A 25428-nucleotide genomic window follows, 5' to 3' on the forward strand; every position below is an offset into this window, starting at 1 on the left:
TTACGTACAAAGCAATTGTACACACATTTTAAGCCAGAAGTTGTAACTGAAATCATACTCAATCACATCCACTTTATCTCTGCGTTGGCTAACTCCCTGATTCATAGAGACGTGGTGGCAAAGAGTGGCTGTTTTTTTCGAGGGCTCCCCTCACAATCTAAGTTAAATGCAGACGGCAGGAGAACCCTACGTTAGTTATCTCCAACACCTTAAAACCTGCTGCCCAGCGTGCACTTTATTTTTTTTTTAATTGTTGTTTTTATTTATTTATTTATTTATTTGTTTTTGTTTTTGTCAGGGGGAAGTAATTAGGTTTATTTGTTTAATTATTATTTTTATGTTTAATGGAGGTACTGGGGATTGAACCCAGGACCTCGTGCGTGCTAAGCCTGCACTCTGCCACTTGATCTAGGTACCCTCCCCCAATGTGCACTTTAAATTTAAAGTTTAAAATATTTTTAAAAATGGAATTTGATGCTAAAATTTGCAGAACTACCAAAGCCCTCCTTGGAACCCTAGTTTGAGAAATGACCGTCAGTAGGGTCACATCCAGCTCAAAAGCCTCTATTTCTAAGGTTGCTTTTTCTAAAACTCTATCTGGAATTCCGAAGAAGGGGAAAAGGAATAGCACCTTGAAGGTTTGAACTCTCCTATCCTTATAGCAGAAGTCCCAGAAGCAAGTGGGGCTTGTAGAAGGCTGCAGGCAAAGAAGAAAGAGCCATTTAAGCAGAACGGAAACAGCTGGACTGTTGAATTTGCACAAGGTGGACATGGTCCAAAAGCATGGCAGGGAGATTTCGGCAACTCTTCCCATCTGCTTCCAAGAGCCTCCAGTTTTTAAGATAAAAAGCATCTTGATCCTCCAAGTTTGGGAGCCAGGGAGTAGAGATGGAAGAATGATAACAGGTTTCCTGTTTTAATGCCAGCCTGGGTCATGAGTCAGCTCACGAACTAGAGACACACTGGCCAAATGTGCCTCTAGATGTAAATCTGAGCCAATCACCGGCTTTAAAAAAAAAAGTGGTGGGGGAACATTTCTCATAAAAGTCTGGATTTCTGGCTTTACTTACGACAACAGGAAGCTCTGGCACCAGGATGCTTTCCCTGTGGCGGATCTGAGGAAGAGTCAGGTTACCCATGTCCACCCAAGACAGAGCAGTGCCCTGTTCCTATTGTCACCATCACTCTCTGCTGCCCACCCAGGTGCACAGCAATCATCTAGATTACTCACTGGCCCCTAGGAGCATCTGAGTGTGGTGCCCGTGGAATAGATGGTCATGCTTCTGAGTCTAAAATCGGAGCGAGGTGGTCCAACAAGGATTGGGATGGGGAGGCTCTGGGCTCTTATTTCTCAGAGCTCTTGCACCTCAGGCTCGTGACTTTGAGCGAATCACAGCTACCTCTGCAACGTTCAGTTCCCTTGTCTATAAAATGGACACAGAAACTCCTGCCCTCCCTGAAGTGTGGGCTGTGAGAAGGATCAGGCAATAGCATCTGGCGCTTCATAAACTGAAAAACTCTGTGGTCCACATTTGTGGTTTGGTTGGTTTCACATCCATCTTTCCCCCTTTGGCCTCCAGATACCAGCACTCCAGTTTCCCCTCCAGGAATAGCCTCTCCCATTCTCAGTCCACAAAGTTGGGCGGTGTTGACTCCATCCTCAGCCCTAATGGGAACTGGATCAGGCCCGCCAATCAGAGTATTGCATTCTCCCCAGAGATAGCTTTGTGTTCCAGGATGGGTGTATAAGCCAACTGGAGCTAACAGACTCAGAGCCAGGACTTTGGTTCAAACTGTTGGGTAAGGGAAACTCTCTTTTCTACTGAACTTGGCTGTCATGTTGTTAACCTGGGGATGGAAGGTCTGTGAATGGAGCTGACAAGGAGGAGAGAAGACTGGAATGATGGTGGGAAGCAAGGTCTGGGTCACATAATTGGAGGCTTTGGGTCCAGATATACATCAACACATTCATTCCCTTTTCTTCAGCCAGATCGAATGGGGTGAACCTCACTGGAGCCCATGGGGGGTTTCTACACTAGCAGGCAGACTTGTGAGCGTTTGTTTGATTTGGATTCGTTTCCCTGGGCACTCCCTGATCTCGAGTCCTGGAGTGCTCCTGCAGCAGCTGCCAGCTCTTCTCTCTGCCTGGATTTGACCATCCACACTGCCTTCTTGAAGTTCTTGAGAGGGTCCTGTTGTGAGATTCTTGATGAAGGGCACTGGAAACGTTCACGGATGAGATAGCCGTGTCTGCTGGGGGCAATGAAGCCATTGGAGGTTGAGATGATTCTGTTCACCACGGCATGGACAAACTGGACCGCCAGCAGTGCGCCTGTGGAGGGAGGGGGAGGAGGGGAAGGCACAAACGATAAAAAGGGGGCCGCAGATATCTAATCTCGCATATTCAAGAGTTAGCTGCATGGGGCCAAATCCCTGCTATGCCCCTTACTAGCTTAGGCATGATATCCAACCTCTCAGAGTCCCTCTTGCTCCATCTGCAACATGGGAATGATAACTTAACCTCCCTGCTGAGGGGAATTCTGAAGATGTCATGCATGTCAGGTGCTAAGTATCAGTTTCAGCCTAGAGCGAACTGAGTAAATATCATTTTTATTGGAGGAGGAGTAGGAAGAGAGGTTGTGAACCTGCCCAGGATGGGCTTCTCGGCCACAATTCACAGACCTCACCTTCTTAGCCATCTGTGACTTTTAGCCAGGCACCTTTGTTACCAGGTTTGGGCTGAGGATTCTTGGGCTCCTCGGTTACACACCAGAATGTAATGGTGAGGGATAGCCAGCCCCCAGCTGTTTGTAGCTTGCCCCTTCTCTTTCACATCCAGCTCCATCCTACACCCCTAGGGACTTCAGATACATACATGTGAACCCCCACCCAGCTCACACATCCAGACTCCATGCACACTACTCTTTGGCCACCCTCTGAGCTTGGGGGTGTGCACACTGTGGACACAGCCCACTTTCAGAAGGATAGATCTGGGGAAGAGGCCTACACACCTGAAAGAGGACTCTGAGCCAGATGGGGAGGGTGTTCTGGAGTTCTGCGTACCCAGAGCATGGGTCTAGAAGAGGAAGTATAGCTCCAATTGGGCCTGTTCCTGGGACTGCAGATACCTCCCTAAGAGGAGGGACCCAGCTAGGGGAGGACAGAGCAGGGCCCTGTAACAGCCAGGACCCAGAACAGGGCCCTTCATTGTCAGATCTAAGCTCAGTCCTACCCTCAAAGCAAAAAGACTCACCATCCAGCACACTCCAGACGATTATGGAGCGATCCTTCAAGCCTGCATAGACATACTTGTCATCCTTGGAGAAGCAAGCACATTGGACTCCTCTGCAGTAAGAATTCTGTTGAAAAAGGCAACGTGAGCTTGATTTCAGACCGAAAGACTCCCAGGAGTCCAGCCCCAAGGCGTGTGTGTAGGAAGCCAGACTTGTAAGCACCCCTCGGGGAGATGGATCAAGTTAAAATCTTGAGAGATGGGTAGCACTGATATTCCCAGGACCAAAACATATCGTCAGAGAGATTGGATTGAGAGAGTTAGTGACATTTTGCATTGGAGAGTGGGAATTACGGGATTTAATTTCACCAGTGAGCTCGGTTATACAAGTATTAGCTCCAATTGTGTTTAATGAAAAGCTAGATGCTAAATGCAATTTGGGATCCTAGATTAGATCCTAGGCAGAAGAAGTTAATTCATTGAAAAGCGTACAATCCCAATAAAATTGATAGTGAACAATAGTGTTCCCATGTTACATTCTTAGTTTTAGCAGATGTACTCCAGTTAGTATATCTAGTCTAAGATGTTAACATCGGGGGACCTGGTGAGTGGCGAGTAGGTGGAAACCTTTGTACTATCTTTGCAATTTTTCTGTAAATCTAATATTGTTCCAAAGTTAAGTTTTTTTTTTAAGCTATGTATTTAACTGCTGTGGTGACAGTTCTCATCTCAAAAAGGCAAACGATTAATTACCTCTCAGTTTTATAGTGGCTTCATAAAAAAGAGTAAGTCAGGTGGGATGAAGGCTTTTTAAGATCAAACTACACATATTCTGTTCACTTAGTTACAAGATTGTCTCCCTTAGTTTATTAACAATTTTTATATCTTGCAATCTAAAATGCTGATCTTTGTTTTGCATCTGAGAAACTGGAATAATAGCATCAATTTTACAAGACTGTTGTGAGGATTAAATTGTAGAATGATATTTTAATATGTTTATTTTTCATAATATATAGTGTGAGTATGTAAACATACAATATAGCTCTTAATCACAATGATACAAGAATTATAATAACTCCTTAAGAGATGAATAGTGCAAACTCTTAGTATGCAAAGGAGTCACCAGTTTCCCTTCTCAGAACCTTCACAGCTGCTGTTCCTTCTACCTACAATGCTGTTCCACCAGACTTCCTTGGCCTTCTTAAATAGCAGCCCTTGCCACTCTCTACCCCCTCTGTCTTACCCTATTTTTCTTCAAACACTTGTTGCACCCCAACTCATCATATATTTGTTGCTTTGTTTTTATTTCACAAAACATTTATCAGGCAAGTCTCCTAGGGACTTGGGCCATCTCAGTGAACAAAGCCCACAAAAATCCTGCCTTCACGGAGCTCAGTGTCTCCTCCACTAGAACATGGCTCCGAGATGTGAGATACCCTGTTCATAGCTCCTTCCTCAGCACTAGAAAGAAGCCTGGCATGAGTTGGACCATCCAAACCTTTGGGTGAAAGAATGGCCAGTCAGGATTAGGGTGAGGAGAGTGAGGCAAGGCTGTGCCAGGGAAGGATTTGGACCTTGCCTTTATTTTAAAGGTTGATGTTTTGTTCTTCATAGATTTTTCGGATTTATTTTGATTTTTTAAAACATCACGCTAAAATATGATTTCTCTGGATTGACGAGTTTTTTGGCACCCCCTAAAACTCTGCTCTGGAGGTGAGGACCTCTCATTTGACTCACCCTAGTCCTGACCGTGGTCAGTGGGACATGGTGGGCACTTAATAAATGATGCCTGTCATCAGTGTCTTAACGCCAGGGCCTAGCATGCACGTGGTGTGGCAGGCCACGCACCGTGTAGCTCATCTCGAATTTCCACTTGCACGCCTGCAGGTCCCAGAGACACAGAAGGGCTTCTTCGGACCCACTGACTGCTAGCTGCTCCTTGTGGCTGACCTCCACGCAGGTGACTCGGCTCCCGTGGGCCTCCAGTGGGAACACCTTGGAATTCGCACACTCGTAAAGGAAGAGGTCCCCATTGGTCATGCCGTAGATCACGCGGTAGTCAGCCAGAACGGCCACGCTGGCGATGGTGTCGGGCAGCTGGGTATAGAAGGTGTATGTTGGCCCGTCAATGACCGGACAGGGGTCCCCAGGGCTGATGTCCAGCACCAGGACCATGCTGTCATAGGCGATGGCCAGGTGCCCTTCGTCCTTACTAAGGGCCATGCAGTTGATGGCTTTCCGGGCCTCTGGAGGGGGGATGCACATCACATCCTGTCTGGAATTCAGGGGGAACACCAGGACGATCCCAGAAACGAGGCCCGTGAAAAGGAGATTGGCCTGTTCCGCGACCTCCAGGCACCTGACCTCATTGGAGGTGTCCAGGACATCTTGCTCCTCACCTGTCATGGGGAGAAAACCACATCAAGAACAGATCATGGAGGGTGGGGAGGGTGTAACTCAGAGGTAGAGCACATGCTTAGCGTGCACAGGGTCCTGGGTTCAATCCCCAGTACCTGCATTAAAAAAATACAAACAAACAAACAAACAAACAAATAAGTAAATCGAATTACCTCCCTATCCTCCCCCTCCCCCCAAAAAAAGAACAGATCATGGGAAGGCTGGTTCCTGTTTTTAAGGATTTTTAAAAATGCTTTCATCACCCATACTCTTCAACTCGGTGACTGTTAGTTTCCCTGCTTCCCCTCCTGCCCTCCAATCATCCAAGCTTTAAAAAATGAAAACTGCAGCATCTCATTGCCAGGCCTAACACCCTGGGAGGACTTCTCACTGCCCCCAGAACAGATGTATGTGCCTTTCAGTGGGCTTCATGGCTTCATATGACCTCTCCTCCAAATCGCTTCCTATACAGACTTCTATAAAGGGCAGAAGGGCGATTATTTGTGTCTTGCAGGCTGTCTGCTCTCTGCCACAACCACTTGACCCTGCTGTTGTAGCCCCCAAGCAGCCACAAATAATATGTAAATGAATGTGTGTGTCCAGATGTGGCTCACTGGCCCTGGTTTGCGACTCCTACTTCATTGCCTCCACATTGCTCTATTTCGTAGGATCCTGCTTAGCCCCAGGACTAGCAGTCAGGCACTTCCATCTTGCTCACGGCCAACTCCCAGAGCTCCGCCCGGTGCTAGCACTGAACAAATGTCTGCCAAATCCCTGGATGCATGAACTTGAGTGTGAATTTCTTTTCTCATATTATTTTATCATTAATGAGGAAATTTTATACCTTCATCCACCCAGCTTTACCAGATCTAAGGCTTCCCACAGCCACTGAGTGAAGGAAGCACCTCATTTGGAAATGCCTGGGGGATGGAGGCGTGCCCACCACCCAGGATGGCACCAGGCCGGTGACTGCCTGATATGGGAGTTAAAAAGGCTGACCCCCTCGCTTCAAGATGGGACAATCTCGAGGTACAATTCACGCTCCAGGGTTCCTCATGGGAGCAGGATGAGCCTCCATCCTTGCACAGTCCTGCCCCTGCTCAGTCTGCTTCTCTTACTCCCTCTTGGGTTTCTCCTGGGGGCTCCATCTACATACCACTTGTACAGGTATCTCCATCACAGACCCTGCCTCCAGGGGAGCCTCAGCTAAAACAGGGATTGACAACCAGACAGACAGTTACCATCTGCGGGAAATTAATAAAATCAGATGGTCTTATTTTCTATTGGCTACTTTCAACCTGACCGGAGTTGGGGTGTTAGAGACTGAATGTGTCTTACCCCAAAAGGCATGTTGAAATCCTGCTTCTTAATGTGATGGTATTAGGAGGCGGGGCCTTTGGGAGGGGATTAGGTCATGAGGGTGGAGCCCCCACGAATGGGATTAGTGCCCTTGTAAGTGAAGACAGGAGAGCTTGCTTCCTTCTCTGCCCTCTGACACTTGTGGATACAAGGAGAAAGTGGCCAACTGCAAACCAGGAAGCGGGCTCTCCACAGACATCAATCTGCCAATACCTTGATCTCAGACTTTCCAGCCTCCAGAACCATGAGAAACGTGCATTTGTTTAATCTCCCCACCACCTTCTGTCTATGGTGTCTTGTTATAACAGTCCAAACAGACCAAGAGAGGGGCTTCAATTCCTACCCATACAAATGACTGTGCTTAGATCTTACAAACCTTCTGCCAGGTCCCAAATGATGACTTTGTTTTTGTCCCCAATTTTAGGGAAGTAAATGTAGCTTCCATTGTGTGACACTGCAGTGAGGCCCGTGCGGTCCAGAAATGGGGTAGAGGCCCTCGGCTTCTGAGTGTAGGTGAGATCCCAGACTTTAAAAGATGAGGACTGATGGGAAGCAGATGCCACCAAGGCCCCACCCTGGGCCAGCAGGCTCACGGGGGCCCCAACGCCTTCCAAGATGTCTAGCAGAGTTCCCTGCTCTGACAGACTCCACACCTGAGGATGGAAGCAGAGGGGCAGAGCTGTCTTTTTCCGGAAATAGGCTTAAACTCATCTGTCCACCTAAGGTAATCTTTTAGGCTGCAGTTCCAGGGCCTTCACATCTCCTACCCCCTCAAGCTTACCCACATCTCACCATCCAGCTACCATGGCAGTTCTCAAAGTGTGTTCTGGGGAATCCCTGGAGGGTACCCACCAGGCGGTTCTGCAAAACGGGGTTTTCAGGGAGTTCCACAAAAGCAAAATTACTTTTGTAATAATTTAAGAAGTCATTTGCCTTTTCTACTCTCACAAGTGAGCAGTGGCATTTTCCAGAAGCTATGGAACACGTTATCACAACAGATAGGAGAGTGCAGAACTGAATATGAAAATCCAATTGTCTTCTTTCAAGCCAGACAAGAAAGAGATTTGCCAAAATGTGCAACGATGACACTCTTATCACTGTTTCTGTTTGTTGGTTTCAGACAATGTAGCTGTTTTCATAAAAGTGTGTTATTCTGTTGACATGTCATATTCCATGAATTAATGGAGAAATATTTTGAGGTCTTGTCATTTAAAACTTTTTATATGGCAATTATCAGTAGAGACTAAATGCAATACAGGATCCTGGAAGAGGACATTTGTGGGAAAACTGGTGAAATCAGATCTGAGTCAGTAGATGAGTCACTAATATTGTCCCCATGGTAATTTCTTGGTTTTGATAATGGAATCGAGGTGATGTGAGAGGTTAATGGGGTGGGCAGCTGGGTGAAGACTGGATATATATGTGGGAACTCGGGGCTCTCCTTGCAAAGCCTGTGTAAATCCTAAAACAATTCCAAAATAGATCATTTGTTAAAAATATACAAATCATATTGATATAGGCCCCATAAATAGAGGCTCCTTGGGGTCTTCAATAATCTTCAAGAATCTAGAGAGGGCCTAAGACTAGAAGGTTGGAAAACTGCTACTTTTTCACGTGCTTTTCTCCCCAGCCTCAGGAACTTTGAGCTTAACAGAAATTTTCCTTCCCTCTCCCAAGCCCTGCTCCACTCTAAAGGCCAAAATCCTCCCAGTTTTTGAGGTTCAGTGGGAATTCTCCTTTGTTGACTATTTTGGTAATTCCCCCCAGGTCTGTCTCTGGGTCCCAGGGGATCCCTCCCCCAATATCCTCCCAATGACCTGCCCTGTTCTGCCTACACTAGTTGTTGGGGGATTCTGTGTTTTGAAGCCAGAAGATCCCTAAAGATTCCTACTTTCTGTTCCAGAGGTGGAGGTGAGGCTGATGGGCTGGGAATCTCCTCCTGACCTGAATGAGTGCATCCCGGGACCCAGTGACAATCAGATTATTTTCAGGACCAAAAACAGCCGTCTCCACTGTGTCTTCATGTTCAAGGTCGGTGGCCATGAATCGATGAAACCCCTGTGAGTCTGCCAAGAATATCCGCACGGATCTCCCAAAACCTAAAATGGCAGGGACTTGAATTATATCTTTTATTCCTTGAGAATAATGCAATCCCATCAACAAAGTTTTTTTGGAGCACCTACTATATGCAGGTGGAAAGAAAACAGTGGTGAATAAGATAGACAAGGTTCCCATCCTCACAGAGCCTCCAGTTGGTGGGGAGGGAGGCGCAACAGTGATCAATGATCTCCCAGAAAACAGTCAAGTTATTTATTATCACAAGACTGTGAGTTTCCAGAGGGCTGTTTCTGCCTCTCTGGGTTGCTCATGGTCCCCCAGAACCTAGCGTAAAGCTGGACACAGAGTCAATGTATTTTGAAGATGGAAAGAAGGGAGGTAGGGAGGGAGAAAAAGAAAGTGATTTACAATTGTAATAAAGGCAATGAAGTCAGGGACTGGATGCCATTAAAAAAATGGCCACAGAGACACAAAGAGCAGAGAAGGCAATGTGAAGATGGAGGCAGAGACTGGAAAGATGTGGCCACAAGCCAAGGAATCCTGGCAGGAGCTGGAAGAGGCAAAAAAAACCCCAAAAACCTCTCTGGAGACGTTGGAGGGAACAAGTCCTACCATCACCTTGATTTTGTTAACCGTGAATGGGACCGCTTTTCTGAGTTATGCGAGTCCTAACAAACCATCAAACCTGAAAGTGATCTTGGGGACCCCTGAACTGCAATTCTATTTATGAAACTTCAGTGAAATCCTTGCCTGATCTTAGCTAAGTTAAGATCGAGGTACAGCTCCCAAGCAAAGGCTGGTTCCCAAAACTGGTTGGGGAAACTGCTGAGGCTCCTTTTTCTCACTGGCTGATGGAAAGAGCCACCCTTTAAAACCAGCTGTAACAGGTTTCTAGGTCATTGAGATCCTTAATGCCTTTGGTCTCAGTCCTGATTCTATTTTGTGCTTCTATCCTCATTGTCATTTGTCTTTTTTTCCTGTTTTCTGTGCTGCTCTATTTTACACGTACTTAAGCCACCTGAAATTCTTTCAGAAACAGGATAGAGGGTATAAATTACTCAATCATCCATCAATCTTGGAACGTAAGCACTCTACTGGACCTGCACTCTCCCATGTGGTCACCGTGAGCAATATGTGGCTATTAATGTGGCTGGTCCAAATTGAGATGAACTGTAAGTATAAAATACATGCCAGATATCAAAAACTTCACACAAGAATATTAAAAAAAATAATGTGAAATATATAATTAAATTTTTCATACTGATTTCATGTTGGGTTTGGGGACCTATTAGATTAAAGAAGATATATTGTTGGGGGGTGTGTATAGCTCAGTGGTTGAGTGCATACTTAGCATGCACGAGGTCCTGGGTTCAATGCCCAGTACCTCCATTAAAACACATTTTTTTTTTTACTTAGTCCTCCTATACATCAGACACTATTCTAGATGCTGGGAATTTGGCAGTGAGGAGGATAAACAAAACTCCTGATGCAAGAGCTTAAATTTCAAACAAGAAAATGGATATTAAATAGACAAATTATCTGTATATATAAAAGCCATAGTGGTGTTAGGATAAAAAAAAAGATGTATTATTAACACAAATGCCACTGTTTCTTATTACCTTTTAAAATGGGGTCATGAGAACATTCACACTAATGAACATGGCTCACGTTTGTAGTTTGCATTACTGGACAGTTCTAGTCTAAAGTGTCTTTGGCCCCTGGAAGTGGCCTTGTAAAAATCAGACTGATTAAGGGCAGTGAAAGTAATCTGTATGATGCTATAATGATGGATACGTATCATTAGACATTTGTCCAAACCCACAGAATGTACAACATCAGGAGTGAGCCATAACGTAAACTATGGACTTTGAGTGAGGATGCTGTGTCCAGTGCAAATACATAAATTACGACAAATGCACCACTCTGATAGGGGATGTTGATAATGGGAGTGGCTGTGTGTGAGTGGGAGCAAGGGGGTATGTCGAACTCTCTGTACCATCTGTTCAGTTTGGCTGTGAATCGAAAACTCCTCTAAATTTTTTTTTAAATCAGGATTTGAAGCATCTGTGGGTCACCTCCACCAGGTAGCCTTCCCTGATTGCTTCAGACTAAGGAAGGGAACCCTGTCACATGCTCCTATAGCTCCTGATTCTTATCTTGTCATAGTACCAACCACTCTTTCTTGGGGCTACCTATTTGCCCATCTTTCTTGCTAGCCTGGAAGCTCCTAAAAGCAGGGCTTGTGTGGGCTGAGTGTACTCCATCCTCTCCCCGAGCCCCACCCTATCCCTATGACTATCCAGCAGGGATAACTACTCTCATTTCAAAGGAACGGACCAGAAGCCCCAAAAGGTTAAGAGATTTACGCAGAACAGGGGTTGGCAATCTACAGCCCCAGGGGCAAAAGTTGGCTGATCACCAATCTTTATAGGTGAGCTAAGAATAGTTTTTACATTTTCAAATGCTTGGAAGAACTCAAAATAAGATTACTACTTCATAACCCATAAAAATGATATGAAATTAAAAATTCGGCATCCACAAAGAAAGTTTTATTGGCACATAGCCATACTCACTTTAAATACTTTCCGTGACGGCTTTCTCATCACAAACGCAGGGTTGGGTAGTTGCAACAGAGACTGGCAATGATGCTTACCATGAGGCTTTTGGCGGAAAAAGTTTACTGACCCACTTCTCCCTTTCCCCAAGCCCCTCTCCACCTCCAACCTAATCCAGAGTTGCCGCCTCATGACTCCCAATGAGATCCAAACTCTACCTGCAGCGAGAAGGGACTCATCTTCGGAGACCACCAGGAACTCCACAGCTTCTGGAAGCTTTTCCAGCAGGCTGTCTCCTTCAGAGGAAACCTGTGCAGAATCAAGGATGCCCATCAAGCATTCCACAGGGTTAAGGGTTCAGGGTCAAGAGCTTGAATTTGACTCCGGGCTCTGCCACTCAGCAGCTCTGTGATCCTAAGCAAATTCCTTAGCCCCTGGCTGCCTCAGTTTCTTCATCTGTTAGATGGGCGATAATATCAGAACTGCTTCCCAGGGTATCGTGGGCTAAAAAGTGCATAGGATGATTCCCTCCAGCACATGGTCAGGCCTCCCAAAGTGGCAGCTGCTATTATTACTATTGTTGTTGTTGTTGTTGTCCTAACCAACTCAGGGGCCCAGAGAACGTCCCAGCGTTCTAGTTTTCTGCCCCTACAGGGGTGCTGGAATTTCAGAGAAGATCCAGAGACAGGTTGGAGCCATGGGGAGGACAATACCATTCTCCCCATTCCTGAGTTGCAGAAAGGAACTGATTTTGTTCAGACCTAAGAGGAAGGTTCTTAGGGATTTTTTTGTTTTTGCTTTTGTTTTTGTTTTAAGCAGGGGAAGGAGGAAATGAATTTCTACATGGCTGTTATTGCTCATTTTTTAAAAAAATTGTGATTCTTTTAAAGCTTAAAAGTCTTAAACAGTAATACTATATACAATTAAAAAAATAAACATCCGGAGCGTGCCATGAGCATCTCCCCACCTTCCTTGCCATTCCTCCTTCTCCCTGGAAGGAACTGTTGTCTGTTTGCTGAGAATCCACTTGTGTAGATGAACATTTACACAAGCTTCCTTTTCTCCACCATCCATCATAGGTATTGTTCTGCAAGTTTCTTGCTTTTTCACTTAATGTGTCTGGGGCAGTGGTTCTCAACTGGGGCAGGGGTGATTCCACCTCCATTACCACCCACCCCTTGCCACCGAGGACACTGGGCAATGTCTTAGAGACACTGTTGCTTGTTATGATGGGGCAGATGCTCTGCATCTAGTGGGTGGAGGCCAGGGATGCTGCCAAACACCCTACAATGCACAGTACAGCCGTCACAGCAAAGAAGGACCTGGCCCTGGATGTCAAGCACTTAGAAGCCTAGATCCAAGAGCCAGACTGCTTGAGTTCAAATCCTGTCTGTGACACTTCCCAGCTGTGTGACCTTAGGCAAATGATTTCACCTCTCTGTGCCTCAGTTCACTCATCTGTAACATACAAATAATGGCAGCAGCTACATTTTAGTGTTGTTTTGAGGGTTACCCTAACAATAACTGCACACCAATGTTTATTTCTCTCAGCACCACAGAATTCCTTAGACTATTTAAGTCAGATTTCAGAGGTTAGTATTGCAGACATATATCTCCAATTGTTGGCATAACTGATCACCTTATTATCTGTAAAAATTCATCTAGTTGTATGTTAGATCATTTAGCATTGCCCCGTAATGCTCAGGTGTTTTGTTCTTTCCCCCCTCATTGCTTTTTTTCTGTATATCTAATTTCCATTCATTTATCTTTAATTCACTATCGTTCTCTGCTGCAACTAGTTTTCTCTGAAGTCCATCAGATGAATTCTTTATTTCTGAAATTCTATTTTTTTGTTTCTAGCATTTCCATTTGGTCCTTTTTTTCTAGTTTTGATTCTGAAATTTTGAAATTTCCCATCTGTTTACACTAACAAGTGTAAGTATTTATCCTAAATAATTTAAAGTTCTTGCCTGATTATTTAAACATCTGAGTCATTTGTGTATCTGCTTCTATTGGTTGCTTTTGCTCTTGATTGCGGTCCTGTTTTTGCTTCTTTGTCTATGTCATAATTTTTGTAATATGATGTATATTGTATATAAAAGGAGAGTAAAGCCTAAATAATATTTCCCCTTAGAAAAGGAGATGCTCCTTTTGTTGTGCCTCTAATGTGGAGGGGTCTGAGTCAATTCAGTTTGTACTTCAGGTGGGCCTGGGTTTGATCTCATCTTTAGTTGAACTGATTTTACCACTGTTTTCAAATATTTTGAAGGTGGTATCAAGTCTTTCCGCCCAGCAGGGCTGGGATCTGAGCACTGGTGAGATTCTAGAGACCCCTATTTCTTCCAGCCCAGCCACCAGTTTCCAAATAACAGGACTGCAGTCTCTGCAGCCTGAGCACCAGTTTCTTGGGGGTACTGTGGATTACTGTTCAGTCCTGCCTGTAGCTTTCTGCTCCAATTTACATTCTTGCCAGAAATCTGGTTTGAGTTCTGTCAGAAACAGACACTGAGAATAGTATTTGAGGACAACTAGTTTATTTGGGAGTTGATCCCAGGAAACACTGGCAGAGAATGGGGAATTGAGACAGGGAAGGGAAGGCAGCCAATGAACATGGCTAGTCAAGCCAGTTACCAATGTGGGCAAACGGAGCTCAGCCCTGCTGGGGATGCTCTGGGGGAGAGTACACAGCGTGCATCAGAGCCTCCCCAACGGAGGGGCCAGGAGCTGGGTTTTTATCCACCACCTCCATTAGAGGTTGGGTGTAGGCTGCTCTCAGGACCACTGAGCCAAAGGCTAAGTGTATCGGTAGGGGAAGGGGAGTCAGGAAAAAAAAAACCCAACCAGGTGGAGAGTCACAGGTGTGCAGCTGTAATGCAAGTGCCTGACATCAAGCTTTTTACAGTGAGGCATCCATTTCAAAAGACATCCATCTGGAATAAATATGCTGGCCGCTGCTAGCAAAACAACTAGATAAGGAACCAGGCTGCCCCACCCACGAAGGTCCCTCTTTCAGAAAACCCTAGGTAACCTAGATAACTGGCCACTTGAGTGATCCTGCCTTCCCCTCCCTGCACCCTAATTCCTCCTCATATGTTTTAAATTTTCTAGTTAAAAGTAAATCTGCAAAGTGCTAGGCACCCCACCCTAGATCCCAACAAAGGCCCAGCCCCCAGTCTATGTTCACTCACTCCCTCTTTCAGTCTCTGCGTGCTGTTTACCCTCCAGGACCTGTAAGTAATAAATCTTGTTCCTCAAAGTTCCTGATGCTTCCTTGCTGAAGAGCATCCTCTGACCATAAAAAGAACCACAAGAGATGCCCAAGCCATAAATAGGGGCTCCAGTGGGAGAAAAGCCTGTGGAGCCCCCTACAAGTGATGTGTGCCCAGGTGAGCACCACAGGCATTCCTAACCAAGGGTACCACCTTCAGTAGGCTTGGGACCAACAGACTGGCCTTCAGGATTGAGGGGCTAGGGACGGGGCAGCAAAGGTAAGTTACATAAAGAGAAATCTGAGCTTAGCCAGCACCATATTTCCAATTCACTCCAGTGTTATCTTAACGCCCCCACCCTGCCCCTGCTGCTTGGAAGCCCAAACAGGTGGCCATCCTTTCTTGTGGTCCCAGATGGAGGTGCCATATGCCCTCCACTTTACAGATGGAGAAACTGAGGCTCAAAGAAGGGCTGAGTAGCCCAAGAATACAATTAGGTGAAGGCAGGACTGGTATTTTCAAACTCAAGTGTGTCTGATCCTAAAGTCCAAGTTCCTCACGAGGCTGAAGTCTATTACCGAAGACAATCAGTGGATGAAGGAGTAAAGGGAAGCAATGGAGAGGTGTGATGAAAAGACTTGGGTTGTCTTTCATGATCGTCTTTGGTTCCTTGACTGCTCAGGGAGGCTACGAGGCATGAGGTCCAGAAATGTAGAGCTTTGAGAAGATTCTTTAGTGGACATATTCCTCCCTTCCTCTAACTCTCACCTCCTCAACAGATCATATGAGATGCTCTGTGATCCATTTCCATGCCACCTCTCTGTTCCCAATAACTCCAGGCACGTTCCTACCTCCCTACCACAATATCCCTCATTCCCTCGGTCTTCCCTTATTCATCTTGGAAATCCTTCTTCTGAGGCTGCCTCCCTGAGGGGAGGCTTCCCAGGTTGACTCTTTCAGAAGTGTTTGTTCCTTCCCCTAACCGAGAGCACACTACTTCTACTTTTACTGAAAACATTCTGATCCTCTTAGTGTGGCTGTAATTCATCGGCGAGCCTGGCTCCCTCCTTAGATTGAGTTCCTTGAGGGTGTGGTTGAACTAGTACTTCTGCAGCGCCTTGAGTGCCTGGCGTGGTGCCAGTGTTCCTTCACCTGAGACTCCCGTGTAACTCACTCTTGGTGCCCCATCCGTATCTCTTCAGTGTATCCTCTGTTCCTGAAGCTGCTTACTGCACCCCTGCAACTCTGCACTGGGTTGTTTTTTCTGACCCCATCCCTCCAGCACGCTTGGTCCTTGTGTTAATGCTCCTGGGAGCAGCCCTCACCCATCCCCTAATGGAGGTGGTGAGTAGAACCCCAGCTCATGACTCCTCACGGGGGACAGCTCTGATGCATGGTCTACACTTTCTCCCAGAGCATCCCCAGCAGGATCCACATTGGCCAGCCACAGTGGCACTGAGCTGCAAATCCCTATAATTACAAAGCCAAGTGTCATTTATTTAAAAGCTCAAAGATGAGATGGTTTCTCCCAACTTCTAGGACATCTGAGCACTTTGGAGCTGAGCTAAAGTTGACATCACATTCAGCCAAGTTGCTTACCAAAGAGATGGAGCCCTTGCTGAACCCAATCACCATCTTTCCTTGTTTCTGGACCAAGACCCCACAGGTAAGTGTTTCTTCTTTGACGCTGGACAAATGTTGATTCTTCTGCAGTTTTCCTGTGGCTGAGCTCCACAGACTGACCACGTCACCCCTGGAAACGGTCAGCAGCGTGGCCTGGGCAGTCAGCACTGCTGTGAACGTCCAGGGGTCAGAGGCCTCTCCCAGGATACGGAAAATCAGCGCTGCAGTTTCCAGATTCCAAGCACTGACCTAGTGGAATGACGAAAAGGAAGAGACATGTGAGTGCAGACCTAGGCTGCAAGTTTTCCAGAGTCAAATGCAAGACCTGTTATTTTTTTTCTTTTTCTGTTATTGCAAATTTTTAAAAAATTTATACAATTTTTAAAGGTTGCTTTCCATTTAAAGTTATTACATAGTATAGGCTATATTAAGATCTGTTCTTTTTATACTTCATGAATCTTATTGCCAGTCCAAAAAAAGATGGGGAAGGTATCCTGGATTGACTCATAGAAAGACAGAAGGACATTCATGGAAAAATTGATAAAATCCAAATAAAGCCTGGAGTTTAGCTGATAGTAATAATCAATATTAATATCTTGGCTTTGACATATGTACTCTGGTTATGTGAGATGGTGACATTAGAGAAGTATGGATCAAGGGCATACCAGAAATCTCTCTAGTATCTTTGTAACTTTTCCATAAATCCACAATTGCTCTAAAATAAAAAGGTAAAAAAGGTTTTTATTGAAGTATAGTTGATTTACAATGTTGTGTTAATTTCAGACGCACAACAAAGTGATTCGTATATATATATATATGTTCTTTTTCAGATTCTTTACCATTATAGATGATTACAAGATATTGAGTAGAGTTCCCTGTGCTATACAGTAGGTCCTTGTAAAAAGTTTAAAAAATAGAAAAAAAAAAGCCATGCCATGTGCATTCACATATATGTTCATTCCAAATAATTACTGATTAATAATTAAAGTAAGTTTCATCTTTAATCTAATCCCCCCAAACGTATCTTTTTATCAGCAGTAACCATCTAAATGGTAAACATTTCCCATTAATTCTATTTGTAGAATTTACACTAAAGAAATAAGGAGAGATACAAAGATATATGCATAAAAAAAGTTACCTCAGCTATTTGCAAGTGCAAAGAACTGGAAGCAACCTATCTGTCCAGTAATGAGGGATTAGTTAAATAAACTACAGCAGAGCCATGCAATGGAATTTTATAAAATCACTAAACATGCTGTTTTTGAAGAATGTTTAAGGTTGTGGGCAAATGAAAATAGTTTATAAAACTGCATTTATGGTCTTATATATAGTTTTATCCTCATTTTGTTTCATGCACACATGCACAAACACACCACATAAAGCAAAATCATATAAGTGTTAATAACTGTTACCTTTGTAATTATATATTATATATTATTTCTTTACTGTGTACTCCACACTTTTGCTGATAACAAAACTGATTTTCGTAATCAGTTTTGAAATTAACCAACACCTTTGTAATATTTAAGCCTGTGCTATCCAATAAATACATAATGCAAGCCACATGTGACTTAAATTTTTATTAGCCACCTTAAAAAAGGTAAAAAGAAACAAATGATATCAATTTCAATAATATAACGTATTTAACCCAATATATCCAAATGCTATCATTTCTACATGTAATCAATATGCAATTGTTATGGAAATATTTTATATTATTTTTATGATATTGAGTCTTTGAAATCCAGTGTGTGTTTTGTACTTACAGCAAATCTTAATTCAGAATAGTCACATTTAAAGTGCTTAGTAGCCACATCCAGCTGGTGGTCCCCCATACTGGACAGCATAGTTTATAAGCTACCAATATTAGTTATGTTAACAAACACCAATAATTAATAAAACAGAATAATTAATAGCTATTGATTATTTGGTGTTTACTATGTACCAAGCACTATGCCAAGTGTTTTATAGTCATTACCTCATGAGGTCGATGAAGAATTGAGGCAGAGACGTGAAGTGATACGATCAAGATCACTCAGTTTGCAACTATGTCATCTGGGAGTTAGATACAATATTTTCCCTGTGCCTTAGTTACTATGCTTTAACCCACTATTCTATTGCATGTCTCTATTTGTAAAGTGATCAAATTACCAAGTTATGATTGACATAATGGAATAACCTGGCAGAACACATATTGTTTTCAGATGCACGTAGAACATTTACCAAAAGAGACCATAAAATGAGTCTCAACACATTTGAAAGGATTCACATCCTATAAATGGAATTAAATTAGGGGGAAAAAGTAGCAGAATGTTATTTGGGAACCTCTCAAACATTTGGAAATGAACATCACACTTCTAAATAGCCCATGGATCAAAGAAGAAATCAAAAGGGAAGTGCTGAAAGTATTTTGAACCAAATGTAAATAATACAATATATCAAAGTTTGTGGGATGTAGGTAAAGCAGTATTCCGAGAGAAATCTATAGCATTAAAGTGACTGTATGAAAAAAGATGAAAGGTCTCACATCTTAGGGTCAGAAAGAACTATCAAGATCATCTAACCCAACTTTGAGGTTTGAAGCTCCTTATAGCACCCTCTCAAGTGGTTGTGTACCTCTTTTTACAGCCCCTTGCCCTGCAGGAGGGAGCGCCTCCCTTTTATAACATTCTATGCCATCTTTGAATGCTCTGGTCTCAGCTTTTCTTTGCAAACAGGGCAAGTGCTTGTTACCTTTGAGCTAGATGCCAAATACACAACCTTCTTTGCTTCATCCACATGAAGGGTCCAGACCTGTGGTTCAGTGGGATCTTTTGAGCCTCCATCCCAAATGGTGAATTTCTCCTGGCCAGAGAGTAAGTTCCACAAGCGCAGGGTACGGTCCTTCGAGGCAGAGATGGCGAGCATCCCTTTGGCAAACACTTTCACACACCTCACCTCTCCTGCAGCAGGCCAGGGTGAGGGAGAATATATTAGCTGGGAACATTTTGACCTTCCAACTACCAAAACATCTATTGGCTTGGAAATTCCCTGGTTTACCAAAGAAAAGATGGATAGATTCGAACATATCTAGATTACAATTCATGGAATGTGGCAAAGCTAAACTGAGTGCAACAATTGGTTGGGATTAAGTCAATTGACCAAATTTTGAACTTGTAATAAATAGAGATCACTCAGAGGTACAAAAGTTCAACATCATCCAAGGAGTATTTAAAGTTAATGAACAAAAAACAAGGTAAAGTTAGAGGAGAAGACGTCATAATCTTGGAGAGATACTTTTTCTAAGCAAAACTTGAAATTTAGAAGCCATAAAGAGGAAAGATTGACCAATTGGATTACATAGAAGTGAAAATTGTCAGGGGGATAAACATGTATTTGAAAGATACACATTGGGAGAAAATATTTGCAGTGTATAACAGATAAATGGAGTCCCTCCTTATTAAGCAGAGTTCTTACAAACAGGCAAGAAAAATCTCAATAACCTACCCACAAGTTGGACAAAGAATATAAACAAGAAATTTACAGCAATAGTACAAGTGGACAATAGGCATTTGAAAAAGATGCCCAATCTCAGTAGTAACCACAAAAATGCAACATGGAATACCAATACCATATCACCCATCATATTGACAAAAACTTTATGGATTGACTACTGGAGTACTGGCAAAGATACAAGAAATCAGTTACTTTCATATCCGGCTGATGGGATAGAAGTTGATACAAATTTGTAAAAGGGTGATTTGGTGACATTTATTGAAAGTCAAAATGTGTACTCTCTGTGTTTTGACAATATGCTATAGTTAGGCAAGACATTGTTATCCTGGAAAGGTGGATAAAGGATACACGGGAACTCTCTGCATGGTTTTAGCAACCTCTGAGTCTACAATTACTTTAGAATAAAAAGCTAAGAGAAAGAGGGAAAATGAAAAATGTGTATACAATTTGACTCAGAAATCCCACTTCTAGGAATGTGTTTTACAGAAATAATACTGTAAGTGTGTGAAGATGTAGAATGACTTAATTTTTTTGAGGGGGGGGGAGGTAATTTGGTATTTATTTATTTATTTTAATGGAGGTCCTGGGGACTGAATCCAGGACCTTGTGAATGCTAAGTGTGCACTCTGCCACTGAGCTATACTTTCCCCCTAGAATGACTTTAACTGCAACACTGCATAAAATGAAAACTGAAAACAACTTACTGTCTATGAAAAGGGAGTTGGTTAAATGTGATACATCCATGTAAAGAATATTATGCAGGCATTAAAAATAATAAGACAGTTGTACCTACATATACGTTGACCTGATCATCATAATAATAATTAATACAATAGCAAATACTTACTGAGTGCTTTCTGTGTGCCAAGCATAGTTGCAAGTGGCTGACATGCATTAGCCTCCTTTAATCTCATAACAACTCTATGAGGTACTACTACTCTCCCATCGTATAGATGCAGAAACTGAGGCACAGCTGACTATAGTAACAATCCAAAGCCACATAGTTAATAAGTAATAGAGCCAGGATCTCAGCCTAGAGCCCAGGCTCTCAACCACTACATCACCTTGTTACAATCTATTGTAACAAAAGCAAGTTGCAGCCCAGTATAGGAAATGCCATGATGTGATTTTTTGGCAAAAGCTCGAAGTGCAGAGCTGTGTCTGCATAAGCCTAGGGGAAAGCCGCCAGTGGCATATAACAGACTGTGAGCACTGATCACTGCCAGGGGGAAAGACTGAAGGGTTAGGGGAGAGTAAAGGAAGGGAATTTTACTTTTTTAGAATTCATACGCCAGCAGTATTGGGGGCGATTTTTATTTCTTGCTATTTGGGTATTTTTTTAACCGAAATTTCTATAAATGGTAATGCTTTGTAATATACCCCCATACACAGGATGCTCTATCATTGTTAAAATGAATTAGATATATACGTACATATGATATGGAAGGAGGCAAAATGTGATGTTAACTAAAAAAAAAAACAGGTCACACACGCTTACATGACTATATATAACCATATATGTACACAGAGTTAGGAAGAGATGGTCAGAGAACACCACTTCCATCACACGGATACAATAGCCAAGAAGAAAGAGAAGAATGTGGTACAAATGAACTCATCTACAAAACAGAAACAGACTCACAGGCATAGAGAACAAACTTACGGTTACCAGGGGGCAAAGGGGTTCGGAAGGGATAAATTGGGAATTCGAAATTTACACCTTTTGGGGAGTGGTGGCAATGTTAGCTATCTTGATTGTGGTAGTGGTTTCATGGGTGTATACATCTATCAAAATTCATCAAATTTTACATCTGAAATATGTGTAGTTTACTGTATAGGAATCATACCACAATAAAGATTTAATTAATTTAATTAATTAATTAATTAATTAATTAAAACTCAGGGAAAGAAGAAAGAAGAAAAGAGTAGAGTATGGTAAAATAATTAGAAAGTGACGAGCTTTGAGTATTTATTACTTTTTTAAATGGAATTGATTTAGTTGTATGTTTCTACAATTTAAGGCTGAATAACGGCTGTGTGACATTGTGGCTATTGACAACCACCTCACCAAATTCCTGAAAATTTCCCAGTTGGCTCTGAAACCTCAGTGCTAACCACCGCCAACATGCTACCACGTGATTGGAAACCTTTCACATTATATAGGTTTATAGCACGTTCAGTGTTTTCAGTAAGTTGAGTACTGAGTTTTTCTGATTACAAATAATAAGAGTTTCAGGACTTTGAAAAATGAGTCAAGGTCACCGTCAGTAGGTGGGCTCAGGCATTGAACAGAAGGCTCACACCCAGATACAGAGATTGACTAGACCTCTGGGAAAACAGCCATCCGGATAATGATAAAACAAAGTGAATCTTTTTTTTAAATTACAAGTAAAGTTTATTTTCCCAAAGGAACTTTATTCAGGCATACTATTAATTTAAAAAAAAAAAGAGCTCAAGAGGGGAATTTATATCCTGTTCTCAAGCACTAAACTTTTATAAACTAAAAATTTCTCTAAGCGATTTATCATTGGGAGGGGCAGTATACCCTTCTTAACGTTCTGAATCTGAATGTTAATGTCCTCAGCTTAGACTAAGGCGTTGTTATTATAAGACCACGCCATCATATTCCAATTATTCTCAGTTGAATGCTACCATGAGTTTTTTTTCCCTCTGAGAGATTGCATGACTTAAAAGTACATCACATTCACTGTGGGGAAACACGGGGAATCTTATTTGACAGATAGTCTATCAGGACTCACCCCACTCCGACCCCTCAGACAAAAAGAGTCAAATGAAAACACCTAATACTGGGAGCTTTGGGGTGGGGGAGTGTTTTAATCTGCTACAGTCTGTTTGAAAACAATGACATGACACTTCACGAAACCCATAGGAATCATCGCACCTTCCAATTCAAGGGTGCCATTCACTGAAAATAGTCAACAAGATGAAGAAAATACTGCCAGAGTAAAAACAGATTCATCCCAGTGTCATCCAAGCAGCAGATAATTAGAATTAGCCTAAATAGCCAAATGTTTTTCTAATAGCTTAATAAATTCTGGAACATGATCTATCAAGGAAAATGAAATATTTTTGCTGCATTTAAATATTACAAAGATGAAGATTCGATGGATCATAGCAGCATTATCCATAACAGCCCCCAACTGTAAATGTCCTTCAAGGGATGAATGGATGAAAAGCTCTCTTCCTTCCACACAATGGAATACGACTCAGCAAGGCAAAGGCACAAACTCTCAACAAATGTAATAATACAGATGGATGCCAGTGTATTGAGTGGAGTGAACGAAACCAGATGCAGAAGGTCACCTAGTGTACAATTCCTTCCGTATGAAATATCCAAAGAGGCAAAATTTGTAGACTCAAAAACCACATCAGTGGTTGCCATGGAGCTGAGGGTGGAAGCGGGGATGGACTGCAGAGGCAGCAGGAGGGAATCTCCCTGTGTTGATGGAAAGTTCCACAGCGGGATTATGGTGATGGTGGTACAACTTGGTAAATTTACTAAAAATTTACTGAATCGTACGTTTCATACATATCTTGTATGGTATGTAAATTATACCTCCATAAAGTTGTGTTTAAAAAGATTCAGTGAAAACAAACGAATGTTTATGGCACAATGTTGAGAAACAAATAATGAAATAGTGTACATGCTTAGATTGCCATGAGAAAATATTTTAACATCTTTATTGAGATATAATTCACAAGCATGAAATTCACCTATTCATGTACACTGTTTTTTCTTCTTTTAATGTTCCCAGAGTTATGCAACCATCACCACGGGCTAGGTTTAGAATATTTTCAAAACCTCAAAAAGCTGTCACTCCCTCCCCTTCCTCTCCTTATCATTTAAACCATCTTAAAGTGTATAATCAGTAATACCTAGTACATCCACGATGTTGTGCAAACATCACCTCTGTCTGATTCCAGAACATTTTCATCATCTAAAAAGGAAGCCCCACCCCTATCAGCAGTCACCCTTCCTCCTACTGCCCACCCCCGGCCCCTGGCAACCACTAATCTGCTTTCTGTCTCTACGGATTAACCTGTTCTGGATCTTTCATGTAAATGAACCATACATGTGGTCTTTTGTGACTGGCTTCATTTGATACCATGTCCCAAGCCCCAGCCTCACAGCTTCCTTGCTATTTGGTAAATATGCCTTTTCCCCACCTCAGGACCTTTGCACTGGCTGTTTTCTGTGCCTGGGATGTTCTTCCCACTCTCCTGCCCTTTGCAAACTTATTCCTTCATACCCTTTGTAACTTGGCTGAATGTCCCTGCTCAGGGAAATCCCTTCCCTAACTGCCCTATGTTGGTCCCTTTGGTTATTGTAGCTCATGACACTGAAAGAGTAGGAAACTAACTAACAGAATGGCTTCCCCAATGCTAAAGCTGTTTGCTGATTCACTGTGACTTAAAATTCTTGCAATCTGTTTTCCTCTTTTCTTGACAAAACCTCATCTCTGCTTCACTCGCTCAACAGCATTTGTGCTAAACAGTCCTCAACCTTCCTATTACACTCTCCACTCCCTATAAATTCTTTACCCAGAATAGCTTATCCTTTAACCCAGAAGCTGTATTCCAGAAAAGTGGTCATGGGCTGATAGCCTCAGAAGAATGAACAGACTCCGGAGTTTCTCCATGACGCCAGGTGGATTCATCAAGATTAAGAGGTATACGGCCCCCTGGAAAACACCCCGATTGTTGTCGCCTTTCTGTTCCAACCAGTTTTTCTATAAAACCTCAGGACACCAACCCCAAAAGGGATTCACAGTCTTTGAGGCATTAGCCTCTGCAACTCCCCTTTGCCTGGCAAAGCAATAAAGCTGTCCTTTTCTAATTCTCCCAAAACCCTGCCTCTGAGTCTCAGTTTGGCTACTGGGATTCAGAGGCTGGTTTTTTTTTTGGTAACAACAGCCTGTCTTCCTCATTACACTTATCACTATTTGTGACTACATTTTCGTCTGGCTTATCTTCCCAAACGCGTGGGCCTGACTTGGGGCCAAGATTAGGATAAGACAAGTGAGGTACCTGCCTTGGGTGCAAAGTTTAAGGAAGTGCCAAATAACTGAGTTTCCCTTTTGTCTCTAGGTAGAGTATGGCTTGACACAGCACTTTTTTTGTTTTTTGTTTTGTTTTGTTTTTTAAACAGTTATTGTTCAAAGCTACTATGTTTGGGGTGTTTTGTTACACAGCTATAGCTAGCTGATGCAGGAACAAAGGCCAGGGTTTTGATACAGAGAAGTGAATTTGTGTTGAAGGGACTCTGGGGACTGACTGATGACCGTGGGACACTAGGAAGAAGCTGGTCATGAACCTCGCTTCCCGAGCTTCACCTGTGTGTCCAGTTAGCATGTGGATCACCTGCTGCTCTTCCATGTCCCACACAGCCACGACGCCCTCCTGGGTGCCCACCACCAGCAGTTTCTCTTCCAGGCTCCACGCCATGGCAGTGATACCTGCAGTCACACAGAGACAAGAG

General features: G+C 43.1%; 1 protein-coding gene across 1 annotated transcript in view; it reads right to left on the reverse strand.

The window, feature by feature from the left end:
* Positions 1-1573: 1573 nt before the first annotated feature.
* The window catches only part of NWD1 (NACHT and WD repeat domain containing 1), a 52176-nt gene continuing 28321 nt past the window's right edge, over positions 1574-25428 (reverse strand). Inside the window, 9 exon segments of the mRNA XM_006199090.3 lie at positions 1574-2332; positions 3254-3359; positions 5081-5631; positions 7365-7641; positions 8933-9087; positions 11820-11910; positions 16410-16682; positions 19167-19375; positions 25283-25405. Of these exon segments, the coding sequence (XP_006199152.3) occupies positions 2031-2332; positions 3254-3359; positions 5081-5631; positions 7365-7641; positions 8933-9087; positions 11820-11910; positions 16410-16682; positions 19167-19375; positions 25283-25405 (2087 nt within the window). The 3' untranslated portion in view covers positions 1574-2030.

This window comes from Vicugna pacos, chromosome 22 (assembly GCF_048564905.1).
Source record: "Vicugna pacos chromosome 22, VicPac4, whole genome shotgun sequence".
Lineage (NCBI taxonomy): Eukaryota > Metazoa > Chordata > Mammalia > Artiodactyla > Camelidae > Vicugna > Vicugna pacos.